Below are 20950 nucleotides of genomic sequence, written 5' to 3'. Positions count from 1 at the left end.
ATTTGGTGTGTCACTCTAAAAATAAGCAGCAGGCTGCAATCACTTTATTTGTGGCTATTTAGTTGTAATGCTGGCATAAATTCTCACTACTCCGTAATCCGATTTTAATGTGCTTCTTGTCTTTAGAGTGAATGACGCCAAATGGCACAAAGACTCTTGTCTTAAACTAAGCAGAAACTGACATAAACTCAGGGTCTGATGTGATCACTGATGATTTTATGGATGTATTAGCTTCTTTAAACATATATCTTGCCCACTACTTATGCAGTCAATGAAGACTCCTACAGTCAGAGTCCAAGTGTCAGGGTAACCTTAATTTTGAACACATGAATGATTCCAGTTTTATTCCATAAGAAGCTGGTCTAACATACAGCTAAAGCAACAGCTTCATCCTCAACATTGTTAGGATCAAGTAAATGGAAAAATTTACCAAAATTCAGTACAAAATTCTGTCAGAACTTTCAAAAAAAAGATCACCTCCAAGGTATATCTCAAAGACATACTTCTGCATTTGTGATTTTAGCTAGGATAGGGAATAGTTTATAACACTGGAGTGTTCTTTGCAACATTTCTTGCAGTGGGTCTCTCCTGGCAAGAATAGAGAAAAACTGGAAAAGTAATTGTGTACAAGCAGGTTTCCCAGCCTGTACAAACAGTTTGACAGGTCCAAAGCATCATGAAAGTGAGATTCCACTTACAAGCTGCTAAGTGAAAGGGAACTGTTGGAAACTAATTGTTACAGCTTGCTCTACATAGCACCTCACCTAAAACACTGAACTATAACTACTTAATTCAGAATACTTTCAAGATAAAACCCAAAGGCTGTGTGGGGAAAAGAAACTTATGATTTTTGTTTTTCATTGCCTAACTTTGTAATTAAGACAATTTTTTATCAGGTGGTTAAAGTTCCACATAGGACATAATCTTCTCTTTCCCCTTAGCTCAGTGAGAGGGCTAAAAATTTTATGCAGTGCTGTTTCTGTGGTCTGCCTTGGAAGAAATCAGCTTGATTCAATGCTTCTCTCCTGAGACTGAAACAGATGGGAAATGTTACAATGCAGTATAGTACATATGGTAATATAATTTATATTTTCAGATACGTTAGACAAAGTCAGTCCCAATATAACTACACGGCCATAGTGAGTTTACATCAGAGATGAGTAAAGCAGCAGGGGGTCAAATTCTACACTAACATAACTCCCTGTACAATTTTATTGTTTTCCCTGTAATTTTGGAATTTGGAAGTAAACGAAGTGTTTGTTTCCTGTACTTCATATTCCAGTGATGGATTAAAGAACTCTGGCATACTATCTAAAGAAAGTAATCATATCTTTGGATGCCAATAAATTAAAGGTATTTGTAATTCAGAAGGTCAGAAGGGAGATTCTGAATGCATAGAGCATCATCTGCAAAACAGTTCGTATTCATTCATTCATTCCAGTTTGTACTAATTCACCCACATCCATTTTGGACAGTTTGTTGGATACAGATGGCAGTATTTGAAATTCTTCTTAATCTGCCTCATAGAGAATATTAAATGGCTATTTGTACACTGTATACAACGTTCTTATTGTCAACTTCCTAAGGCTACTAAAGTGAGTATTGTGAGGGTTTTCTCAAGGGGACCAAAGATAGCTTTCTTAATTTTGGAGCCACTTTTAAGTATCAAGTTCTATGCCTATTTTTCAGGCACGAAGACCTAAGGATCTTCCGAACTCATTCCCTCATCAGATGAAAATCCACACTTCTGGTGCAGTGAAGAGCCTGCAAGCAGAGAGCTGACTTTTTATTAATATCAGAGGTCAGAAGCATTGCTACCGAAGTGGCTGCCTGAAGCCTGGCACACATGTAGCTCTCCCTGCTCTGTGTAGCAACAATGCCTGCTGGCGCAGGGTGAGAATAAATATGCCATGTAGCAGAGGAAGGCTAGAACATCTTCAGCAGACACAGCCAGATGCACCAGAGTTTATCTGCTGGAGTCCTTAAAAGGTATGAGTGAAAGAGACTGGGCAGGAGAACACCTGATAAATGAAGAGGCTCTGGACTTTCTTTGATTCTTCACTGAAAGAAGTTTACAATGTTTTTTGTCAGTTCATCAGCTGCTCTGACAGGAAAATAATCAGATGGACTTGAATGCCTCTCTTTTTTCCTTTTTTCTTGTTGGTTTTCCCCTCCATATTTATGCTGTTCTGCTCATACAAAAAGAGGGATCTACAAAGAGGACCACCCTGCCAATGACTAAGCCACCAACAGGCTTAGAATATTGTGCAAAGAATCTTCAAAATGTCTGAGCAGATTTCAATTACTCTTTTCAAAGATTTTCAATTCCCACTACACAGCCTATTGTTTGCTTTCACTAGGACATTCTTCTCTTAAACAGCTGGCACAGAATGACTACCACTCTGTAGGGAAACAAGCAAACACTATACAGTAGATTTAAAGCCAAATACAGAAAGAATCTATATTTTCTTAAAAGAGCCTCTCATGAACATAGAAGTGCTTTCCAAGATAATATTAATTATATTTTCACTGCTTAGAGCCGAAGGAAAGTATAGGGATATAGTTGATTGTCCTTTGATTCTCAGTGTGGCTACTACACTGAACATCAAAGGAACAATGAGTGATGCTTCCCATATTTTTCATTAGTTGTGTTCAGGTGAGCAATTGTTTCGCTTGTGTCTGAAAAAGGAGCTACAGTTTTGCCCTTGCCTCTTTTCCTAAAGGAAAATGGAAAGAAGGAAAAAAGAGAAGAAGCAGTGCAAAGAGAAAGAATAGAGGTAAAGAGATGTTTGCAGCAGACAGCCTGCTAATGCACCCGCTGGTCACTGGGTGTGAATTGTGGGGAATTTCAGTGGGAACTAATTATGTCCAGAAGTTTTCCAAGAACCACCAGTGTCGAACTGCTGTGGGAAGTAGTTTCCAGACACAGATCATCCTTTCATATCTCCTGCTGCAAACGTGCACAGGGTGTTCCTGAACTTCTGCTGCCCTTTGCAGTGCTGGGGCTGGGAATAAATTGGAGCCTGATGCCACCATGGCAGCCAACAGAAGATTTGCACATGGAAGGAAATATTTTACTGCCTGGCAGAAGAGCAGAGGTGCCTGTGCCACCCTCCAGGATGGGATGCACAGTGACTGAAAGAGACAAACAGCAGCCGAAAGGGATGGGTCTCCTGTGGCTGTGGATAGCTTTGTATTACACTGAAGACCATTCTAGTACAAACCCTGCTAAAGTCTTAAATTTACAAGTCACATCTCCCATTTCTTGAGAGTCATTTGGGTGCCCATTCAGCTGTAAGATAAGGCCTAGCCTTTCAAAATAAAAAAAAAAACCAACACCCAAACACATTCAGCCTTAAAAATCTGTATCTTCCCATTATCATCACATTCTTCCTGTTCAATGTCCTGTGCATGCTTTCTCCTCCTTGGCAGACATCTCTTCATGGAGTACTTGTGTGAATCAAAGCAAAAAAAAAAATATACAGACATTGTTAAAGGAGGTACCATTTTCATTCTCATTCTGATAGTTCATGTTTAAATGAAGGGTTTGACGTAAATGAGGGAAAATGGAAGTAGTCTCTTAGCTAATCTGAAAGGAATCTTCTGCTAAACTAAACAAAGCCAGAAGTCCCAGAGTTGAAGTTTATCCAAACTAAAGCCAACAAATGGTTTGTTGTTGGAGGGGGTTATATCATGTTTTCCATTGTCATTTTGACATGAAACAGGCAGAAGCTTCCACTTTTCAAATTCAGAGGCAAGAAGAAAGGCTCTGAAGTGAAAATAAATAAATAAATAAGTGGTTGGAAAGCAGGTTAGGTTTTCTCAAAGCAAAATTTCCTATGAAATACAAGATGAGAAAAAATAATAACTGTTTGAAAATATAAATTAAAAATATAATTTACTGTGCCTCTCTGTGAAAGATGTATTGCTCTACAGTCAGTAATGGAACGCACTCCTCCTCAGACCCTTCTGGCATTCAAGACAGGATAAGCACACCTCTCTCTCTCTATTATACTTACAGAAGATACTTTCTGACTCCTGTAATATGTAATTTTTTACTGTCTCTGGAGATTATCAGTTCATTAGCAACAGCCAGGAGCAATGTAAAGGTTAATCCTTCAAATACAGTCTCAAAGCAATGTGAAAGATATTAATGACATGGTCCCTACACAAAAATATAAGAATCTTATTTCCTTGAAACAAAAAATATCTGGCTGTGTTTAGGGAACCCACAGAGAGGACAGAAAGTAAAGCTTCATAAATGTTGTGCATTGAAAGATTCAATGGAAGAAAGAAACTCCATAGAAGAGTATCTGTCCTGCAGCAGTAACTAAGGCTCCCCTATCTAGTAGCAGCCTGGCCATGGGAAGCTAACAGCAGTGAGTCACTGTAGAGCATCTCTGTAACAGAGGGAACATCACCATGAGCAGCACAGCCCCAAACAGCCTTCTCTCCAGGAGGAATCCACTGGGTCCCCTGCGCTGGAGATGGGCAGTATGCTGAGGGCCAGAGGCTGCAGCATTCTTCTGCACCCATCCACGCTCCCCTCAACAGCCTGACCTGAAGGTACAGAAGCAAAATAACACTTCTTGCATCACTCCTGGAGAAAGAATCACATCTGTGACCAGTTCTGCTTCTCTACAGGGTATATTATCAGGGAGACTTTGAAGGAGGGGTAGGCTGGTAAAGTATTGCAGGTAAAATGCTGACAGTTTTGTTCCATTTTGGGTTGAACGTTATTTACATCTGCCAAAACCCAAAATCGGAATGTCGTAAAACTATAGACAAACAGATGGTAGGTACTGAACTTTAAACCATATTAGTTGTGCAATTTACAATTTACCAAGGTACCACAAGGAGAATGAGCTAACAGTTGTCATGTTGAATCATAAAAGATTTTATCATACCCTTTTCAAGTTTGAGGGTTTTTTTGGGGTGTTACCAATAAAAAATTGAATTTTCTTCCATCACATTGAATTTCTGCAATGATATGGGAATCTAATCCAGTTACTTCAAGACCAAAAAACCTCATTTTGTTAACAACTTATCTTTCCATTGCCTTTTCCCAGCTGAGATCTTTTCCCTAGTTTCTTAAACAAGCATGACTAAAGGACAGCATAATCTGGAGTATTAATGGACATGACCATTGCACTAATTTCCACTGCTGTGGGTTTTGATATCAAACCAACAAAAACCTGCAACTGTTGCAGCAGTTACGGCTTGTGCTCTTCACCAGATTGTTAACCTACCATAAAAACATCCAGAGCAATATAGTTTTCAGGGTGCCTTGTAGACCAGGAAAGGATGCTTTGTTATTGTTTCCCCTTACTGGTAGGCTGAACCTTTCAATTCTGAAGAGAATTTTTAATCCAAAATTATAAATGACAGTCTGCATCATTTCTATTACTGACCTACAGCATACTTTCCCAATTATGAAGGAAGGCATGTTCAATTTTCTGCACATTTTTGATTAAAACAAGGTTTGAACAGCATTAGCACATAACTGGGACAATGACTAATAGGTCCATGTTGGCCTGGTTTACCAGCCAGTCTGTGAAAGCAAAAAGTGATAGTAATTCACTCCTTTCTTTCTCTTGAATAGCATTAATTAAAAATAACACCCAGCTGTTGTGTAAGGTTGGCATCAGCTAAGATTTTGCAAGTAACACCTGTCTGAGTATTTCAAACCTCGCAACTTTGGCAGAAGCTGGAAGAGGAAATAGGATCTGCTTGTAATCTGCAGCACTAAGAACGAAGCAAAGGTAATGACTCTAAATGAGGCATCAACAGTAATATTTGTGCCAGAGGCAACACCCTTCTACCTCTGCTTCTTCCCCCTGTAATTAGGCAGTGGATGTTTCCAGCTCCATCTCCTGTTTTAAAAAAATCAGTCTACAAAGATTTGGTCTGAAATCAAAAACAAATCTGGAAAATAATGAAAGGGATATATACTGGTCTCGTTTTCCTAAGGCTAATGTCTTCCAGGAATGTGTGATCTAAAATGTGTTTATGAAATTTGACATATTTCCAAGAACATATATATAATGTTTAGAGGGGGTGGATTCCCCAGGCTTTCATTTAGCATGATTTTTCCAGACCAGAAAGGAATGTTTCAATTTTACTAAGCATAACCTCTCCTGCTGTATGCTTGGTGAAAAACAGTTAGGAAAAATGGAAGAAGAGCAGTAGACCCGGATCTTTCATACCTTCACACAGTCCAAGTTACTTATGATGGTGTAATTATCTGTTGGCACACAGACATGCATCGTTTGGTTTTATCTTCAAAACTTTGGAGGAGGACTTTTCCATATTACCAAAACCTTTGAGGAAAGATAGTTCTGACTGTCATCAGCATTACCCTTAAACTAGCTAATTTATCAACAAAGAATGCATATGTGCAATGTTGCATACAGGTAAGTGCTAAAAATATCAGTCTGGCAGTCTTGCAAATACACTGCATCCGCAATAATCATGTAATCCTTTCCAAATAGTAAAATAAGAAAGCAAAATGGCTAAATCAAGGTGTTTACAAGTTTTTCTAAAATATCATCCTTCTTTTCTGGGGGATTAGAAGTGGGTGCTTGGCATAAAAAATTGTCTGCATGCTGCCTCCTGAAACCTGCATGTAATGGTTATATTTAATCTTAAAACTGTAATTTGTGACTAAAAGTAATATGAAAGGTCAATATGTCTTCTCAGAGATCATTTTAGGATTCAGTCATTACCTCAGAAAAGAGCTTCCTGACCAAACATCCAAGATAACACTTACATTACAAGAAAAACACTAAATTACACTAGAGCAAAAAATTATTTGGAATAATAACAAAGGGTTTCTGGCTCTGTTCTCACACTGCTTTTAGAGCAGTAGAGTTTTCCTGATGATCTCAGTGAAGTTCATCAAAAACTATGAGGTGTATGTATGAGAAATGTCACACTGCAGGTGACTGAGATGTCCTTTAACCATCCCAGATGCAGCTGAGACAAGCTCAAATCCATCTGACTTTCCTTTTGGCACCGATTTGAGTGGAGCTGTGCATGTGCTTCCCTTGTAGTCAGTGGAAACTGCCAAATACCTCCAGTCTGTCTAGTTAAAATTTATGCTGTGTTCTGGAAATAGCTGTCATGATTGACTCTACAAACTCAAGATAAATGGGATAAATGTAGGCTGTAAGGCTAACAAATGCTTGCACAAATTGTGCTGGCTGGCTAGAGGATGGATTTCTTCCCTAAGTTCTTACACTTTATGGTAGTTTTATATACAGAATGTAAAGGTGCCTTCAGCTGGTGGAAATGAATATACATTGCTGGAATCTGAATCATCTGTGTCTGAAGCACCAGCTTCATGTCATGTCAGCCACCAGGAGGCATTTCATCTTGAACATGGGGCTTGCAAATGCCTTACACCAACTCAACACCCATCAGAAAACCTGAATTGTGTCAAGGTGATTTCATCTGCAGGCTGAAAGCATCCTGGTGGGTTACCAGTTTCTGTTCATGAAGTCACAGAAAATTCTTTGTTCTGCAATATCCCGATCCCAAGCTGTTGAAGAGGTTCAGCCTGAGGCTGTACTCAAATCTCCATTCCTAACCATTACAGCAAGACAAAGAAACATATAGCCCAGAGGTACATCTGACTATCCTAAACTTAGTGTATACTGAGCAGTTTCCTTAGTATCTTGCCAAGTCTTGTCTCCTGGCAGGCTTTCCCAAGGAAAATTTTATATTGACTTACATTTGATACAAACCATATAAACATTTTTCTTGACAGAGCATTTTAGCATGTCTGGAAATTCTCTTTTGAATCATGGAAAATTTCGTTTCCCAGTCCATCACTGCCCTGGACATGAATTAGTGATGTTAATAACTTCTTCAATTATTATATTCTGTGAGAAAAGCATATTCAAATGTGTGGAAAGGAACATTCTGAAGAGAGGATAGAAGTCAATACTGCCAGGGATAACTAGTGTTCTATCAGTCTCTCTGTGTAAACTCATCCCTGTAAGTAGTATGGAAGTTAGCCCAGTAAGGAAATGTTACTACACCATGAAGCAGGAATGTGGCAGAGAAATGAGAATACTCCCTCACACTTCGTTTGTATATTGTTCTTCTACCCAAAATTTACCATTTCTTGAGTCAAATATATGATGCGTCTCAGAAATGTCCAGGAATACGACCAGAGTGAGGGAAAGAGACCTGGCACTCAGGGGGGATTTGTTTATTGAGAAAGATAGAATTGATATTCCTTCTTTTTATATTGTACGGTCCCTTAGTCCTTATCCCTCTGAAAATATATATGTATATATAAAATATATAAAATGCATATTAAATATATACAATCTGTATATTATTTGCTGCTCTCAGCAGAGAAAACTCACAGCATATGTTTGCTCAAATTTTATAATATCTTCTTCATTGAGGATTACTGAAGAGACAGATTATATACTGGAAAAGCAGAAACAGGAAAGCATCAGTTCAAGACATATTATGTTTATTCTCCACAGAACATCTTTATATGCACTGGGTTTTTTTAAGAGACTTTACAAGGCTTAGCCTGTGCCTGTGCTTGGTGAGGGAGGCTGTTATTTGGGCATGCTGCTGTTGCAGATGATACCTAATTTGCTCATGCACAGAGACCCCTGAGCTCAAACTGCTCCACTGCCAGCAGCCTGCTGATGGACTCACTGTCACTGCCTCAGCAGCAGAGGTGCCTTGCCAGGTATGCAGAGGCAGAGAGGTTTGCCACGAAATGCTAAAGTAATCGTATTCATGAGACATATCACATAGAGTTGGGTTGGATGTGGTATTAAAGGTATTTGGCTTTCCTTTATGGCACTGCAGTTTATTTGGCTGCTGCTTATCAAGTTATTTCTAAAGTTATTCATTGCCTCAATGCAGGAATAAATACATTGCAGATCTTTTATATTTAAAACAAAGAAAAATGTTTTATCTTAAGGAAGGTCTGGCTTACAGTGCCTGGCAAGCAGGAACAGAGCACATCCAAAAAAGGTCAGCTGTACTTGTGGAATGTCATTTGTTTAACTTAAATACTCATACCACACTTATCTTCACTCTAAGTTGAATTATTGTATACAAAGTAATTTCCCCTCCCCCTCTAAATTTCAATGTAATTTGATTTTTGGTGTTCTTGCGCTCTGTAAACATGCACACGCATACTCACACAGACTCCCAGATACCATCAGCTGTAAATCAGTCTCATGAGGGACCAAAGCAGCCTGCAGATGCACAATTCAAACTATTTCAGCTGAGGGACTTAATTTACCCTCCCGCTTCATACCAAAGTAAAAATCCCATAAGCTGCAATATATTCATATATTGCTCTTAACAACTGTTTCATCAAAACTGGTTAGAATTTTAAGGCTGTTTTCCACACTCAAATTGTTTAAACAAACCCCCACACTGCCAGTGGAAAACACACAAGTACAAAAGAGAACTCAAAATAAAAAAGCTGGAATCAAAGACTTATTGCTTGGGACAAATAACTTCCAGGCAGCACAGAGCTAATAGTTAAAATGTTATTCCAAGAGTTAAAAGAAATAGTTTAAAAACTCTCCAGTGTCTGTAGTAGGAAAACAAGTAAGAACAAGAACAAACGCAGCTAAGGCAGAAAACACTGTACAGCACTTTTAACCGCAGAAGAAAGTAAAGCAAAGAGAAACCTTTGGGATGGTAATGCAAACTCCTGCAGCTTTCAGCTTCAGCATTAAATATCTGACTTGCTGAATTAGTGAAGGAATAGTGTTCTGGTGAGATTCATGAATACGCATTTCTTACAAGCTATTAAAATCAGTGGTGAAAATAAAAATAAAAACATTAAATCATAAGAAACTTGAATTACTCACCGTCTTGTTGTGCCAAAATAACTGAGGGTTGAAACACGGCAAGAATGAGCAAAGTTACTTTTTGCACAAAGCTCATCATGTCTAAATATTAGACATGAGACTCTCTGTGCAAAAATAAAAATGGGGGGGGGGAAGAAAAATCTATTCAAAATAGCAACATCGGTTTTTCCCTGCCCTTCCAGCACCGGGCCATGTACAGAACTCAGCCACAGGCATTCCCCAGCTTTGGCCTTAAATAGGAAAAAAATTGGCTTACTTTACTTTTCCAACCCCTTTACTGAAACATGAGAAGAAGACCCATCCCCTAACAGTAAATGAATGATTAATATTTCTCTTGGCTTTACAGAAGAATAAAGTCAACTAAACAAGATACACAGCACATCTGGAACTTTTGTGTGCATATGGAATGCACACTGAGACTGTATGTGAATAGTTAGTGTGAGCTGTATGTGAGATATATGCATGTGAAAAAAGAAGTCCTGTGGTAAAGCCTCTGTGGTAAAGCATTTATTCATGTTAATTAGGAGTCAATGGGTACAGCCCAAAGACGATTTTTAATCCTTAATGCTCCCTAACAAAGATAAAAGGTAAGTACCTGATGCAGCTGCACAAACTGAAAGAATCCCAGAAGTGGCGGAGCAAACCTGGGTACTGCTGCTGCTGATCAGAGTTAATGAAAGGGAGGACTGAAAATTGCAACACTTGAGTTCCAGGGCTTCTCTCACCATCTCTGCCTCACACCATGATTTTGCATGACCTGGGGTGAAAGCAAACATTAAAAACGAGTTATGAAGAAAACAAGATCCCCAAATCAGAAGCATCAATTTCCCAGAATAAAACTGTTCAAACAATTCAGTTCAATGCTGTTGTTACAACTTTTGAAAAGAATGCAGAACAAGTACCACCTTTTCCTTTACTGTTTGCTCCTCAAACAAGAAGGTATAGCAGACAAGAAAAAAGAAATCTTGAGACTCCTAATCCCTTTTAATGCTAGTTCTTTATTCCATGCAAAACTTTACTGAGAATAGGATCAGAACACACAAACTTATTCTGCAAATAAGCTGGTTTATGCGGGTTTTGTTAGGAATATAGTTTTGCTGGACATGTAGCTTTAAGTACAGGTTTGGAAGACTCCAAAGTGAATGCAGAAAACTGTCACAGGTGTGCATATCTGTAAAACAAAGACCTAATTAATTGCTACTCAGTCGATTAATTTGATTCAGGTCATTAAGTGCAGAAGTTCTCATTCATTTGTTCTTAAATGTTGCTGAGACTGTAGTGACCCAGGGAACCATCCCTCCTATCAATAATTCATTCATGTCATGAACTGTTAGGGACCAATATCTCTGTGTGCATAACAAAATAAGAGCAGCTTGAGGTTACCTTTTCATCCAATAGGTATTGCGTCTCATTTCAAAACCTATTTATCTGAAATACATTTGCACTTAAACTGCCGGGGTCACCTGAGGTGGAAGACATTGAAGCAAGTATGAAGAGATCTTAGATAATTGGATGCCACTTTCAACATGCCCCAAGGGTCTCTTCTGTGTCTTATACACTCAAAGTTATGAATGGCTTGATATATTTCAAAGGAATTGCACACCACTTTTTTTTTGCATGAGTTAAATACCTCCCAATTTTCCACATTGTCTGTGTTTTGGTTTTTCATATCCAGTATCATATTACTTAACAGGTTAGGTTATTTGGTTTATAAACTTCAGGTAGCTACAATCAGCAAACAGACAATCACCTCCTGTTGAGCTATTCTAGAATGTAAGACAAAATCCTTGAGCCTGTAAGGTTTTCTTCTCTTTTGTAGTTATACTCAGGACATAAATTAGAACCACAATATCTAATAATACCTGGATTGGTTTGTTTGGCGCTCTGACAGAAATGTATAAACAGACCAGACACTGGATTCAAACCATTCTCTCTATGGAATGAGAATGAAACTAAATTAACTGTTTATCAGAACTGCATACAGATCAGGCTTTTTATTACCTCTCTGTTTTAAGGCCTATATGTTTGTCACAGTAATTGTTTAATTTACAAGAAACTTAATGAATGTTACATAGTGAGTGATTATATTTAAATAGCCAAGGAACAAATAAGAGAAATTTGATCACAGTCTTTGACTTGAAACCACTTTCATATTGAATTCTACGAATTTTTTCAGCTCATTTGACCACAACAAACATTTCTTCAGTTTATCCTTTCAAAAAAAGAGAACACCTTTGATGACTCCCTTATTTTCACTAACAAACTCTTCAGTTTTTACAGAACACTTGATTGTTCAAGTAAAATTCAAATTCTAACAACAGTTCTGGACTGTTCACCTTGGATATTAAATAAGTCTCTAACTAGATTACGAATGCAGATTTATCCACAACACCTACTGTTTCCCCTAGGCACTGGAGTATCAATCTGTATGCCTGAATTTGTACAGTAATGAATCCTGAGGTTTCTGTATAGAAGCATAACCAATATAATTTACTGATTACATCCCATAAAAAGCAAAATAACCTCTGAACCTTATCTTCCTTGGATTCTGCAGTATATTTGCTGTGGTTCAGCAAATAATGAATGGCAATGCTCAGCTACACTGAAATTTCTCATTAGTGCTCCCTTCACATAGCAGTGGTTGTAGAATTGATTTTATAATTCTAGTGTAAAACCACAAAGCAATTGCCATTTACTATGATGAGTCAATTCCTTTTGACTGGCCATTCACCTTTTTTTTAATTACCTGATCTGAACAGGCTGTGGCACAACAACTTCTCTTGAACATCCATGGACACTTTATGGCTTCCTTCTCAGATCCTCTGCACAGAAGCAAGTCCCCTAGAAACTCAGTGGTCTTAATCCTTGAGTCTTGCAGGCAGTTTTGGGGTAGTTAGTAAGTAGCCCTTGGTTAACAATTATTTTCCCAGGGAGGTAATATCTAGGCATCTGGACTAAACTGGCAAAAGGTACTCATATCAGAATCGAAGCATTTTTGCATTGGGGGACCTGGAATAAATACTTGAAAAAGTTATTGAATGTATTTGCACTTTACTGCAGATATCATGAAGGATGTGTAGACCAAAAGTATTGACAAACCTGTACGTCAGATGACTGGAGTATTCATGCTGCTCCTGCAATTTGGGATTCCTTGTGTATGTTTGAGTCTTGTGGTTTGTGACATTCTGCCTCAAAAAGACAAGTGAGAGACAAGCTCTTACATATTTAACAGGTGACCTCAGGTCCACCTCCCCAAAATTTCGGTCCTTAAGTAAATAATCTAAGTATTACTTTAAAAGTTCTTGAAGTTTGGACCGGTAGAACAGGCTGGCAGCTATCCCTTGTTTCCAAGAGAACTTAATCTGTACTGAGAATCTTCAGTTTTTGTCATTGTAATTACCCTTATGTCAGGAACAAGATATTTATTTTGTTCTGTGTGGATTTTAATGACAGTAAAGAATTCAAATTTAAAAGCAATGTATAGTTTCACAGAAAAAACCCAGCCCAAATAGTGACCAAAAGCACAAGAGAGGAAGGAAAAACAAAAAATGCTGCAATTTAGGTAAGTGTAAAGAAACTTTTTTTTTTTTTTTTAAAAATGTTCATAGTGAAACAACATATGCTGCTAAGATGCATCTATGACATTATTTTCTCTTAAAGCTCACTTTTTAAGAACATTTGACCTTCAAGAAAAGCTGAATCTAGAACCACTAAACAAAAAAATCCCCATGCACTTATTTAAACGTTCCTGCTTATTAGCTAGAAGTAATGCAAATTATGACTGATGTCTTAACAGACAGTTATAATGTGGCCAAGTCAATGAAATTGTTTCATTCTTCTCCCATCTTTCCATTTTCACTGAAATTATTTCCTAAGACAATGGGAAAACAGCTTTTGAGATGCAGCCTCTTGTTCACATGCACTCTGGTTTGAGCTTTGCACAGCTTCAATGGTTTTCACAAATGCAAATTCTCTTTTTTGCAAAAGTTCTGTGCAGATTAAATAAAATACTTCATCTGAGTCATGTTGGGAACTAAATGTGTTACAGCACAGCTGTGAAGGCTCTTAAGGCAGAGCCAACATTATGACTGCATACGGGTGAAGCAGACAGCACCCACAGCATTTTCTCTTCACAGCAGGAGGGACACCAGCCAAACTAGTTTAATGACCTTTGGGTGTACCGACTGCTGGGAAACTCAAAAGCTATGGCCAGGGCGTGGTTTTTCTGTACTGAACACGCACCTACTCTTGTCGCCAATGATGGAATCTGTTAATTTAGAACATTGGCCCAATGTCTTTGTGAGGATGCTCCTCCTTTTAACTGAGGTGTCAGAATTATTTTGCAAGGAACCCTTTCCTCTTGTCTTTAATTTAGATTTCCACTGTACAACTGAAAAAAAACAGACCTTTACTTCTTAAAGCAATATCACAGACCTATCCACCTAAGGAAGTAATTAATGCAATGGCTACAAGACTTTGTGGGAGGAAAGTGACTTGTAAATGCTTTACAACTTTACAAGTGCTCTACAACTTGTGGTTGTTGGATGTCAAAATAATATAAAATGGCAGAAAATATTTAGAATTTTAAGAACAAACTTGGCTGTGAAGTTGTGTCTATGTTTAGTTTTACACAATTAAAAAAATTGTGTTTTGCTATATCTCTAAGTAACAAAAACCTGTTAAATCTATCAGAAGAGCAGTTCAAGAACAAATTATTATAATAAGTAGGTTATCCTTTCTACCACAGGGTTTGTGCAGAATGTGGGGGTGCATCATGCAAATCAGACAGTCACTTGGTTGGCTCTGCTTAGGGACTGGCTGCTGTCTCTGCTCAAATCACCGTTGCTCCAGACAGCACATGTAGTTCCCAGAAGGCTCAAGTGTACTGTACTTCAGCTATTGGTTCATATGGGACCTCAGCATAGGAAGGTTCCAGGTTTTAGCACTAGCAATCCAGCACATTTTAGGAACACTTTTTTTTGGGTGTCTTTTTTAAATAACAAAAAAACAATAACTGTAAGATACAGCCAAGGGTGGGTTTTTTTTGTTTGCTGATTTATTGTTTTTCTAATGAGGGAATAAATATTCTTGTTTGAATTTGCTAAAGAATAACAAAAGGCCATCCATACTCATATGACTCATCCTTTAGAAAAAACAGAAAACAGAAGAACACAGGATTCAATGTTTTAACTCCTGATCTGTTCAGTATTAAGGTGACTAGAAGCAAAAGAAATTACCAAGGCAAAACAACTGAATATTTTAAAAAAACCCCTAGTCTAAATGAAGGCCACTGCAAATGTGCAAGTGGGTCACAGAACATGGCAATATGAGAGTCTTCCACTAAAAATGAAATCCCAGTCTAAAAAAAAAAAAAAGAAATAGCAGTCTTAAGGAGTAGTGTCAGACCAGTTTTCCCTGGCTGATGGTATGAAGCAGGTATGACGTTCTCTTCTGGACTGTAAGTGCTCCACGTGTCCCAGGGAGCACACTGATTTCTTAGAATGGACAAACAGCATCCAGCTGTTTTTCTGGAAGGAGGGGAAGTGTACCACGCTGGGGCCAGCCCTGCTGCTGCTGCTCATGCCGGTGGGTGGGTGGCCAGCCTAGGAGACTGATGTCAAGGATTCGCTCGACATCTATATTATGGGATTTCTTCTGATCTGTGACCTCTGGCCCCATTCTTTTCCCTGCTGTTAACTCCAATATATTGTCATAGAGCCCATCATACATCTGCTATAGGAAAGTGGCAGCACTTATAAATTAACCTATCTAATGACATGCATAGAAGAACAACTCGGGACTTTAGATACATGGGTTGGTATATTCGGCTTTTCAAAGGCAATTTTAAAAGTACCTTTCCTTTCAAGATGAATTCTGTCCTAAAAACATTAAATGGCCACCTTGTATTTGAGAGACTCAAAGTCTGTACTAACATCATGAGGTATAATGGCAGATAGAGTAAAAAAAAGACATTATAAATAGGTACACAGTTATACTACAGACCTGAACTCATTTTATGCCTAAGCTCTATATGGGCTTGCAGTTTTTGTTTTAATATTACAGAACAGAGAACCCTAGATCAAATATATCAACTGTATGTTGGTAAAAACTGTTTGGGCTATGATAGGCAAGTCTGGGAAAGTTTTGTTAGATACTCTGAGTAAAAAGATACCGCAAAACCACCCCAAAGTAGTAAAAACAAAGTTGCGGTGGACTCTGGTGACCAAGTTAAATAGTTAGGAAGAATCATCTGGAGAACAGAATGAAAATGCCACACATTCGTTCTTTTTCATCCCTGCAAAGTCTCTGGCATGAAGAGGGGTAATAATATGATTATTTTTATATTTTTACTTGAAACACTTACGGTAATTAATTGGATTTAAACTACTCTGTGAAACAAAAAATGGTTATGCCTCATTCGAGATCCATTTACTCTGAAAAGTGAAAATAAATATAATAGAATAAATATTTTTTTTTATTGGAAGAGTATAACTTTTTTTTTTTTAAATAAACATCTTGAGGTGTGAAATCTTCTTACTCTGTAATATAAGAATGTATTCATCTCAACAGATCATTTTCTGCATACATAGAAAACTCAGAAAAGTGTCTACTACAATGAATTAAATCCCTATTTGAAGGTATCAAACATCCTTTTTTTCAGATGGCAGGACAGTGAATAGCCTGATACGAATATACTGAAAAACAAGACTACAAAGCAAGTACTGTGATTACAGAAGAGTATCATAGTCACGATTTTGAGAGCAAAGAATTAAGAGCATGCTTTTAAATGAAAATAGATGTAACCCCACCTTCCCACCCCAGCTGAACTCCCTGTCCTTAAAGGGATATTCCACTAAACTCTTGCTAGAAACCAGTCAAGCTCCAGGACTCACACTATTGAAGAAATCCTGCATGCAGAAAATTAAACAAAGCAGCAGTGGAAAGAATCTCTCAGTGAATGCCACTATATCTGATTAGTATTTATTTTAAGATTAGAGATCTGCTCGGGGTCATTCTTTCCTGATGGCAGCGGTGTGTTTTTTATTCAGTAGCCATTACAGGAGAGAAGGAGGGTCTCAACTACAAACACATCCTCCAGTGGGAACCGAGGAGTATTCAAATCCCCCCCTCTTCTGGGCAACTCTGTCCCTCATTGGCACGGAAAGAGTGCCAATCCCCAGCCACCCACCCTGCATCTCCCCCGCTGGCCCCTGCTCATTCCCAAGGCCAGCAGAATGCACAGCTGTTGGGAATTTATTAAATGAGTGGACATGTACACAGGACTGAAAATCTGACCTGCTGTTACGGAAATCTTGGGTTCCTTGCACAACAGAGAACTAAGCTTGTTTCCATTCCCAGAGCTTCTGGTGCTGTTTTTGATTTAGAAATTGCACTTCCTAATTTATAAAGGTCAGGAGGTCAGTGTTGTTATTGTACTATGTTTCCCATAGGCTGCCTTACGGTGCCTCTTCATGTTTTGCCATTGTGAACAAAACCACTGTATACTGTTATTTTTCCAGCTCCCCAGATATCATCTATGACCATTTTAACTGCTCAGAAAGTGGAGGAAAGGTTTTCCTTTGGAAGAATAATGAAATTTCAAAATTATTAATTGCTTTACATATACCATATCTAGATTTCCAAGAACTTTATCAAGTGTCATCTTTGTGTTAAGCAAATGGGAAACTACAACAAAAAGAAAGTATTTTCTAAAAATACAAAATAAAGATATGAGCAGAATCCTGGTCCTGGTCCAGCACCATATTTAATGAACTACAGTTTATAGAGGTTGTCATGTACCTCAAATTTGGTCCTCGCCAGCCAAATGACACTCACCATTGTTCCTCAGAAACATAACTGGCATTCCTGTCAAATTCTTGGTACCTTTGGAACCAGAGTTGTGCACCAGTGAGTGAAACAGTAAATCCTTTTGAAGCTTTATGCTGCAGATCAGTTAGTCCTCTACCAATGTCTAGATAGTGAAGATCACCAAATTCAGACCTTTTGGCTGCACTTCTGAAGAGAAAAATAAAAGACATTTCTTAAATACAGGCACAGTGTAGAACAAATTTCTGAGGATGCATTTAATTAACATTTTCATAATCTCTAAAAATCTGCATGAGTACAGAGAGCTGTACTGCTGTTGATGTTTACGTTCTGAGTTAAATCAGGCATTGCAATGCAAAAACTATCAACAAACTAATAGATTTCACTGACTGATACAGAACATTTCAATACAAATGGTAATTGATTTTTTGCACCATCCTTGTTCTTCTCAGTAAGCGAAGTTCCTTCCATTTTCATGATTCAAGGTCGCTGCCTTAGGGTAACAACAAAACCAGAAGGATCTTGCCTGATGCTTTATATCAGTGTCTGCTCTCTTGATTTTTAGCCTGAGGCAACCTCAAGATGAAGTTTTATAGTAGTCTTCTGTAGGTGAATGCATGCACATTTTCCTGGGTGCAACACAGATTTCAGAGAACAGTATGATACAAAACAAGCACCCTGTAGGGTTATTAATTACGAAAAAAACCCCAAACACTGACAGGCATATTTACTTGTTCCAGCTCACAAAACAGAATAGAAGATCATTCCCTCTTAAACAGCCTCGCAGCTTCCTCTTACACACCCTTCACACACCCAGCCACGTGGCAAGGTGCCCAGCTCTGGGACCTGGGTGCTGGAAAGCAAAAGACCCACTGTGGGCTGCTGCGTGGCTGTAGGAATGCACAATGGCACCTTGAAACATTAGCAGAAAAAGAAGCAGCCAATTTGCCACATGTTGCAACAGGTTGTCACATGGTACAGCACTGTTGTGAGACTTTTGTACACACTTTTACAGTCATCTTCTGTTTAAAATTATGAGAAGCGTGTGTGTGTGTTATGCTACTACTGCGTGTCACTGTTAAAAATTAATGACAAAGAAAGATCACGGAAAGGTTTATGAACTTCTGCTGGGATAGATCCCAACTATCTTCAAAGCTAGAGCTGCCCCTGCTTTCCGTGTCAGCAGCTGCCTCCGAGGCAGATACCCATCCCAGCCACACCAGGCTCCTGGCTGCCACAGGGGTCACGCACTTCGGCAGAGACAACTGCAAGGGCACAAATCCTCAAGAAATGTCAAGAAAATGGAAGTTGCATGATATATATTTGGTAAGAATTTATAACGGCTACACTGTATAGTCTGAAAAAGGACGCCTGGGGATCTTACCATAAAAAAGTTTTGAATGTCAGTACCTCCCACTTAAAATAAAATCTCACAAATTATGTCATAATAAAACCTGAGTGTTCCTACCCCTCAGTGCAGATGGTCTCATGATACAAATAAAACACTACTTACAGCATTATTTTTGTTTGTGCTGAGGTAGCTACCAAGACCCCAGAGAACTTGCCATCTGGTAAAGCGGCAAACTATATAAAGTGACATATGATCTGAACATGACTCTGCAAATAGAGTTGGAGCATACAGGCATTAGTCAACATACTCATGATGAAGAAAAGTATGCACAATCTGACTTAGCTATGCCCTGTTGTACAAGGGACGTGCATGTTAAGTGCAAATTTATGGCATGACCATTTTAGTGATCAGAGGATTTTTAAATTCTAGCTTAAAGCAGCTTTCTAATGATGAACAGACAGCATTAAAAATTTTGACAATGGATTTTAGTCATATTCTTTTTTGTTAACCTGTGAATAAAATGTCATGTAGGTGAAAGAGCAAAATATATTTAAAACAAACATCTCACATATCCAAGCATGAAAGGAGAGGGGAATGGGGTCTTTTCTATTTTATTTTTTTTTAAAACCTTTTCAAAGTTAGAATGAGATGTCTTTTCATAGCTTTTCTTCAAAACCTTATGAAACACTGTTTTCAAACAAATGATAGTTGGGAAAATTTACCTGATCGGTATCCCTCAAAAGCTGCAACACTGCCAGCAGCAATACTTTAACATTCATGAGATGTTTCTAATGTGGTACTTGTAAAAGTACACAAGTGGTGTGGATTGCAATTTCTGCTAAGCAAAGAGTAAAAAACTTCTCAAACTATAAGAATTAAAATTTGACCTTAAATAACTTCTAATCTTAGCAATCTAACAATGTGCACTAGTTTTCCTCTGGACCTAGTGTGCTGGCTATTTTGGAATACAGTGAGCAAGCCAGTTGTAATCTATTCATGCAGAGCTAATAACCCCTCCAAAGGGAAAAATAACAATTAGTCCTTCCCAGAAACACTGCACCTGGTTCTTTCTGGAATTGATATTGAGGTCTGACATTCTGATAGGTCTCAAGCTGAAAGGAAATTTTGATGATTCTTTTTAGAATAAATCAGAAGTCCAAAACACATAGACGCTCATTATGCAAGTGTTAAAGTAGATATGAGTTACATTTATAGACACCTCGAGGTCCTTTTAATGAACTGCATAGTCGATAGAAAGTATAAACAAGCAAGAATCTTACTCTATTTTCTCTTTCTGGGTCAGAGTCAGGCAAAAATAGCACATGAAAGAAATAATATTCTCTTACTGTAGAGCTATTTCTACCAGTTCAGGAATGGTTGTGGGAAAAGATATTGGATGTAGAAGAAAATGAGAAGATACTGTGTTCTGCAATTTTTAAATGCAGTGTATTTTTTTCATTGAGCTGAATAACACATAAGCCAGACCCCTGAATACGTCAAACACAGTATAAACATCATAGCCCTATCAAGTCAATGTAAAGACACTTACCACATTCCTTACCATTGAAGCACTTTTGACTTCACAAAAGTTACACTTACCACATCTAGGCTGGCTTGATCTCCTTGGGAATCCAGGTTCAAACCCATTCAAACCGTGTCTTGCCAGTCACAGAATAAGATTTTTTTAAAAATCACTATCAATTTGTCTCAAGAGAGCATCTGCTAGGAGGTAGAAATAGGACCCCTATATATTGCCTTATTTCCAACAGTGGGAATCTGTGGCCACCTCTAAAAGACAAGGCTCCCAACAGCATTTTAGTGGTGTATGTAACCTGCCATTTTCACTTACTGCATTTTCTTTTTTGGAGCTTCTTATCTGGTTCTCATTCTAATTACACATCATTTGATTAAC

General features: G+C 38.2%; 1 protein-coding gene across 2 annotated transcripts in view; it reads right to left on the bottom strand.

Moving 5' to 3' along the window:
- The window catches only part of COL3A1 (collagen type III alpha 1 chain), a 52916-nt gene extending 42951 nt beyond the window's left edge, over positions 1–9965 (bottom strand). The window contains exons 1-2 of one of the 2 annotated variants that reach the window (XM_074910862.1): positions 9861–9939; positions 9735–9737 (exon numbers count right to left, since the gene is read on the bottom strand). In XM_074910862.1, the coding sequence (XP_074766963.1) occupies positions 9735–9737; positions 9861–9939 (82 nt within the window). Of the gene's footprint in view, positions 1–9734; positions 9738–9860 lie in introns of both variants that reach the window. The other variant, XM_074910861.1, reaches the window with a different exon arrangement.
- Positions 9966–20950: the final 10985 nt, after the last annotated feature.

This window comes from Athene noctua, chromosome 7 (genome assembly GCF_965140245.1).
Source record: "Athene noctua chromosome 7, bAthNoc1.hap1.1, whole genome shotgun sequence".
NCBI classification, from domain to species: Eukaryota; Metazoa; Chordata; class Aves; order Strigiformes; family Strigidae; genus Athene; species Athene noctua.
This window is presented reverse-complemented; position numbering and strand designations above follow the sequence as displayed.